Source organism: Bombus vosnesenskii, unplaced genomic scaffold (assembly GCF_011952255.1).
Source record: "Bombus vosnesenskii isolate JDL3184/JDL3185 unplaced genomic scaffold, Bvos_JDL3184-5_v1.1 scf7180000015572, whole genome shotgun sequence".
Classification (NCBI taxonomy): Eukaryota; Metazoa; Arthropoda; class Insecta; order Hymenoptera; family Apidae; genus Bombus; species Bombus vosnesenskii.
In genome coordinates, this window is record NW_022884055.1 from 12,882 (window position 1) to 20,392 (window position 7,511).

A 7,511-nucleotide genomic window follows, 5' to 3' on the forward strand; every position below is an offset into this window, starting at 1 on the left:
TTATGTTTTTTATTATATTCATTAAGAATTGAAGATTACCTCCTTGGTGATCTTGATAATATCGTATTTTACAAATGTTGAACAAAAAAAAAATGTATGATTATTTTATTCAATACGTTATGAGGGTTGCTTTAAAAAAAATACGAGTTACATATTTCTTTGAAAAAAGCATGATTTTTATCGATACAATAATGTTCTTCTGTTATCGCTTTAAAGTTGAGTACTTCGTTGATTACACGAGAGAACTCGCTTACAGCAAACAAGATACGACCGTGTGTAAAGTAATTAATCTGTTTGCTCGTTGCTAGCTACACATAAGGCTTGCGTAAAAAAAAATATGCATTTCAGTTCAGGCGGAGAATTATGTAGGAAGTCATTTTGTCGATCAATAACTTAGTTAATAAAAGATCAAATTTTCATGTACATAAATGTAAGTAACGTTCAAGTATTAATCATTACATACAATTTTTGTATAATTCGATATCTTGGTCACTTCCATCTTACAAATGATATATAGATAATATTTATGAGATACATTGGAGCTATCTTTTAGTTAACGCCATTTTTTCTTGTTTTCTCTGTACTTTTACTATTCTTCCAAAAATATCAAAGGATCGATGACTTCAAATTAAACTAGAATTGCTTCGGTATATTGTCAATCAATGGCTATTTGTATTCACATCTATATCAAAGGAAAACCGATTGCAAAATTAATTATCCTTGCAACTCCGCAATCTGAAACTATGTGTGATCGACCTTGAAGATGACAAATCTCAATGTTTGAAGTAGTACAAAAGGATGATAATTTAATTTCGCTTTATCAAACTGTACAAAATTTGTATACACATACAGAAAAAAAACGGAGTTCAAACATTAATCAACATGAATTATCGGTTATTATTGCTGAGTAATTATTAGGATTAGAGCTTTGGAGTATCGATCGTATCGAGTTTTAACTATCGGTTTCCGCAATTTATTGTTTTTCTAAATTATGTCTGAATGGTATCAGTTTTTGAAAATTTTATAGTTTACACTCTAACATACTGACGTAAGCTATCGAAAATAATTGTAAATTATGCAATATCATTTTTTTATATTTCATAATCTAAATTTCAATCTATTTTTTGTATTTAACATCCCATTTTTATTGTTCGTGTTCCGTCTTGTACGTTCTTCAAAAAATCTTAATTTTTTTTAGATAAAATCTTGTGTGAATTTACAAAAAATACGATTCTTCGTTTAATTCTTTTCCCTTATTGTCTTTACATATTTGGAGTTTAAACGCGTTATAAGTACGTTTTCTTTTAACATGATTACGTAGAATTCTTATTCTGAATAAATTATTTGTTTCCGCTTCATAACTGTTTCTAAATTACAGTGCATTTAATCTTGAAATGCACAGTAACATTTTATACTTTTTACGTTCTAAGGAATTTTCAGGATCGGTTAAAAATTAAATTACAGTAATGGTAATACTCAATATTAATGTCAGACGTGGATACTTCACCTTTTTTGTATAATAATTTGTTATCTTGGCATCGATCAAGGTATTTAATATACAAAGCGTACAGATTAATAAGAATTTTAATTAATCCTTCTTCTATAGTATTCACCGTTCTTTTCCAGCTCGTACCATTTCAAATAGACTTTCGAATAGATTTCAAAGATTTGTCTGTTCAAATAAAACGCGATCTTTTTTATTTCCCTATCAGTCGTCCCGTTACTGTTCCGTAGTTTCCAACAGATTGCAGATTCGTTTAAAAAACATTTGTAACGAAAAACAAACCCACTCGCAGAAATGTTATTCAATATCGCATTTATAACTTTCATAGACATCCTCCTCTCATTGCTATCATTGTAAACAGATTGAAACTTCGTTTGCAAACACTCGCGATTGAAAAAAAAAAGAAGAATTAATGTTAAACAATTTTATCTTGTGTTCCATTTATAATTTTCATAATTGTCTTCCCGACGTTGTATCATTTTAAATTGCTTTTTTCTATCCATCTATGTTGCAACGAGATCAACGGTCCTAATTACTAAATTGCACGATGTGTTCATACAAATTCACTTTTTATGAACGCGATGAAACGAAATGAAACCTAAGTAGAGATTTGTTTTCTCATCAAATATAACGAGTTTTATACTTTGGATAGATTGCCTCGTTGTGAGAAGGTCTTAATCGTTTATAATTGCGATTAAGTAATTGCAATAAGTCATATTTTTAAGAAACGTTCTCACATGCTGTCACACACTCTAATTAGAAAAGGATCATGAAACATTCGGTTTATGATATTATTTGTTTGTAAATCTTCCTGCTTCCGGAAACTTTTTTAAATATGAAAATATTTATATACAAAATTAAATATTTTTTTCAATATCAACACTTCTTGCGTTTATGTTGTCCTAGTCAGAATTATATTATTTCGTGTATCCTGTTGCTTTTTATATGATAGTCCTCCCGTTGGCCGCGGATTCGTTATCAAGCCTGAGGCCCTCGTCACTAGTGTCACTATCGACAATAAAGGTACCCCACCCGCGACCGGACGATGGAGAACTCCAACACGGAATCAAATCTCCCGCGAGCCCTGCCCGGGAGGGCGCCTCGAGCTCGGACTCGGAATGTGACTCGAGCTCGGATTCGGATTCAGACTCGACATCAGAAGTGGCATCCGAACATACGTTGTCGGCACGGGATCGTAAGAGTATCGTACGCGCACTAAAGCGGTCGCTAGGGAAGAAGAAGAAGAAGAAGAAGAAGAAGAAGAAGAAGAAGAAGAAGAAGAAGAAAGGACACCGGGCAACCTGGGTATCGCTACCGCGCTTCAACCCCGAAGCCGCGGACGCAGATCCAGCCGCCTGGTGCACAGCCGTCGGCCTGCTCATGAGGGACCACCCCCTGAAGAACAGCGCACTGTATTCTGCCCTAAACCGTGCCCTAGAGGGTCCGGCAGCGTATTGGCTTACGCAGATAATGAACGGCGACGAGCTCACCTGGCCAGATTTTAAGGAACACTTCGCCGTGCACTTCGGTGGCCAAGAAGTAGCAGCCGCGTCGCTAATCAAGGTAGCCGAGGAACTACCGCGGGACGGCGAAACACCAGGAGCGTACGGAAATCGTATCATCACCCTCCTGGGGTCGAAGTGGCGAAATTCAACCAGGGAAGAGGTACTCGCCGCCACCGCCCTCCATCTGCTGGGCTCGCGCGATGGACGTTTTAAACGACTAGCGCTCACGAGTGACATCACGTCGGTGAAACAATTCCAAAGAGAAATGAAGCCCTTCCTATACACGGAGTGGCCAACGCCCCCGCCGTGGAGGTCATTAGCGAGCTCCGGAAACAAACGAGGCAGGTCACCCGCCCCCTGGACCAGGTGTGGCCACTGCGATATTTACGGACATCCGACATTCGAATGCCGCAAGAGGGCGAAGTGGGAACCGAAGAAGGACCCCCGACGCCCGGAGGAAAGCCGACCGGCTGCACCACCAAAAGCGTTGTGCTTTCACTGCCACATGCCGGGACACATCGCGTCTCGCTGTCCATCGCGGCGAGGAGAAAAACATTGCCCCGAGGACGAGCGCCGGGTCGATGCCTGCGTGGTGGAAGCCCCGACGGGTAGACTAAGCCAGCAGGCCACACACGAGGACGTGTAAGTGTTAGGATGACCGAGTCGGAGGCGAAAGGACGCCGGGGCCCCTCTGGAACATCAGGACAACACCCTAACCTTGCAACCTAGACCCTAATATAGTCATAACGAAACAATCGCAAGTCCAAACCGATAGCAATCATACGTCGATCGGAGGATCGTGTGTACTGAGACACTCGACCGGAGTCTTGTTTCGGTGGCGTCGTTGGGATGACGAGCAGTCTTGCTAGAGAGCTGATCGGTGAAGGAAGTCGAGCGCCTTACGAGCAGGGAGTGGTGCACGTGTGAGTTAGAGCAAGGGAACCTGTCCTCCCGTTGGTCACGGATTCGTTATCAAGCCTGAGGCCCTCGTCACTAGTGTAACTATCGACAATAAAGGTACCCCACGCGGGACCGGACGATGGAGAACTTTAACGCAGAACCGCTACCTCCCGCGAGCCCTCCCCGGGAGGGCGCCTCGAGCTCGGACTCGGAGATTCAGACTCGACATATATATTATTATATATATTATATATACTATTATATCTATATATGTATTTATATCTATAAATATACGTATAAATATATCTATTTAAAAAAATAAAGTTGACCTTCATATATCGCCAATAATATCGCGTGCGTAAAAAGAAACTAATTACGTTTAATTCTTTTTTTACATTTATTTATTTTTTATTATTATTTTTTTCACAACTAGTTACATTTAATTATTACATTTACATACATTTAACTATTATTACATACATTTAATTATTATTTTTTTCATAATTATATCTCGTTTGAAATATTTTTCGACATAATTAATTGTTTCAAAAACACATATTCCAGCCTTCTAAATGATTTATTTTGCGTATTATACGAATTATTCCATCTATAAATAAATTGTTCTCTATACACACAAACACGCACACAGTCTGTTAATTACACGAGTTAATTGTATCATTTTTCTCGATAAGTTGACAGAGCAAGGAAAATGAACGACGAACCTACCTACAAACTAATCTACTTCAATGCCCGTGGTCGTGCCGAACATATACGGTACATATTTGCATATACTGGCATCGAGTATACCGACGAGAGGATCCCCGAAGAACTCTGGCCTGAATACAAGGATTGTAAGCGTGAAGAATCGATTTTTACCTTCATCGTTCAACTCTCAGGTATCTACCATTTACTCAAACTTTTCTGTATATAAAACTTTCGTTTCACGTGCAGGCTAAACTTACTTAAAGTAAAATTTCATACGGAATAAAGTCGAACTTTTCATTAAGTTTTGCTTCCGTAATATCGTGTTTATCGAATACCAACTTAATTCACTTACGATTCTCGAATTTTTGTGTTGCAATCTTTATTGTTTTCAATGAATCGAAGCATTTCGAATATTTTGAGAAAACCGTAAATAGGCGACTTAAAATAGGAATACAAAAATACTTCTACGTTTCTCGTTAATTTAAAAACTTTTTAGGACTTGTCGGAAAAAAAGGATAAAAAATTGAAATCAGTTCGGAAATGAACAAGAACATAGCTAAAAAGTCGAAAGAACAAAGCAGACATAAAATTCGATCTTCCGTTGCGACATGTCTATCGTAAATAGTATAATAAAAGTTTTACGCAGCATAGTCTTCGATATAATCTTATATGTCGCTTGCAGATAGAGAAACCAAAAATCAACGTAAGTCTGTAAATCAATCCTATCGGTGTAAAACACAAAATTACGTTCGCAAGAGACATTCGATTTATATTCCTTGCATTTCAATTTTCATTACAAGAACCGTGTACATTTTCTAATATTTTTTCCGTGTCTGGTATTATGCGACGTGAATTTTTTATTCGCAGTTGTAAGTTCACTATCATTGCATAAGATCTTCCCGCGAAACGATACTGATCGTTCCTCGTACATTCAGTACACCGCATCAGACAGATTCGTTCCTTTCCGTGAGAATTACAAATTTTATACTCGTTCTTTTATCCTTGATTTTAAAAACTTTAGGTTCTTCTCAACAGTCAAAAACACGCGATACCCTGTCCATCGTAATCGTAAGAAAAGAAAAATAGGAGAAAGAAGACATTTCTGTATTTCTTTACTAGGCCATGTTGATTAAAACCGAAATGATTTCGATTCATCTATTCACAAGAACGCAACGGCCTCGGAAGCTGTGTTGTGATTTCCTATCGATCGTTTCCCTCTACACAGTGTTCATATGAGCCATGTTTGTTCTTAGCAATGCCTTATAAAAAGCTGCCTGTGCTGGAGATAAACGGGAAACCGGTAGCGCAGAGTAACGCTGTGGCGCGATACTTGGCGAGGAAGTACGATCTAATGGGAAAGGACGAATGGGATGCGATGATATGCGACGAGCTCGTCGATACTCTTGGGGATTTGAAGCAAGGTGAGTAACTGATGAGATGACTTTGTATTTGTCTCACCACAGAGACAGACGTTCAGAATTCATTGTGAAAAGACGAGTACAAACAAGATACGTATATCTTTCCGTTAAGCGAATGTTACAGTTTGTTTGCAAAAGTCAGTTTTTAGATTATAGAATCGTAGATAGAATTTAGAGGATAGAAACTTTTAGTAGTCACTTTTAGTTTAGTAAAGTCTTATCGACAATAAGCAGACTACGTTATGATACAACGATTCCAACTGAAGATTTCTATCGACATCACGAATTCGATGGCTTCCAAATTTTCTTCTCTGCAATCTCAGACGCTCAACTCGAAAGAATCTTTTAGATCCCCCGACAGACACTCGACTCAGGTTATCTATTATCGTAATCTTCCTACGGGATTTTTTTTAACTGCGTTGCGTTAACGAATAACGGGATAACATCACGTTTCTCTCAACGCCTTTCAACGTTCTACAACTTTTATTCTTTGCAAATCCCTGTCTCTATATGATAAACGCTGGTTATCCGCGGAATTTACGATTTCAATTTCTTTAACGAGATATTTATCATATTACACAATTCCTGTAAATGTATTTGTAATTATATCGTCGAAGAATTGTATTTAATTAAGCTATGAAGTTGTGGAATCGTGAGAAGGATTATTTTTATAGAACTGTCTAATTTCCATTCGACATTGATTCAGGATACACATTACTCTTTTTTACATAATACCAGTTTTGTCATTTTTAATTAACAAATACCTCCAAAGGTTGAAGTTTCTAAAATTATCCATTAAATTCTGACAATAAAATAAAAATCCAAATTCTTCCTAAAAAGCTAGTGATCTTTAGTTAAGAGTTCGATTTTTCACATTTTTCAAGGTAAATTAAAAAGATTGTTTAATAAAGGAGGTACAAAATAAATGTATACAAACCTTTTTTTAGACGACATGGGCGGACTTCGTGTTTGCAGCGGCCCTTGAAAATTTCGAGTATATGTTTGGGGCATCAGCTTTGGATAAATATCCAGCTCTTCGAGCATTGAAGAAAAGGATTCATAGAATACCGGCTATTTCTGATTGGCTGATTAGGCGCCCATATACAAACAGCTAAAAAGCTAAAAACGTGTGGAAAAAAGATGACCAGTACACCACTACATATATGTAGTATCGTGGACGAAAGGCCTAAGAAATATCGGGCGAACTATGAACAATGTCGCGAGAGCCGAGGCGCCGTCGGGCCCATCAATGTGTCATTGGTCTTTTCAAGTGCATAGTTTCGTGGAAAAGACCTACGTGACCCTGGCTACGAGCGTCTGCAGAACACGTGTGCGGTGGGCCTAGGAAAAAGGCAATAGAATGCGACAACGGCCAGAGTGTGAGTCGAGAAACAGAGTGTGAGTCGAGGAGCCGAGTGCGAGTTGAGCGGAGACAGAGTTTGCGAGTGGCGTTGTCGAGAGAGCGTTGATTGCGTTTTG

At 38.2% G+C, this 7,511-nt stretch overlaps 1 protein-coding gene across 1 annotated transcript; it reads left to right on the plus strand.

The window, feature by feature from the left end:
* Positions 1–4,457: 4,457 nt before the first annotated feature.
* Positions 4,458–7,263, plus strand: LOC117241269 (hematopoietic prostaglandin D synthase-like). The gene is made up of 3 exons (XM_033507231.1): positions 4,458–4,760; positions 5,868–6,040; positions 6,980–7,263. The coding sequence occupies exons 1-3, from the start codon at positions 4,619–4,621 to the stop codon at positions 7,145–7,147; spliced, it is 483 nt and encodes a 160-aa protein (XP_033363122.1). The 5' UTR covers positions 4,458–4,618; the 3' UTR covers positions 7,148–7,263.
* The last annotated feature ends 248 nt before the right edge of the window (positions 7,264–7,511 follow it).

Bases quoted from the DNA above. Each gene is read 5' to 3' on its own strand.
- LOC117241269 (XM_033507231.1), top strand. From the start codon at position 4,619: ATGAACGACGAACCTACCTACAAACTAATCTACTTCAATGCCCGTGGT. The intron at 4,761-5,867 runs GTAAGCGTGAAG...GTTTGTTCTTAG, and splicing joins CTGGCCTGAATACAAGGATT to CAATGCCTTATAAAAAGCTG. The intron at 6,041-6,979 runs TAACTGATGAGA...ACCTTTTTTTAG, and splicing joins GGGATTTGAAGCAAGGTGAG to ACGACATGGGCGGACTTCGT.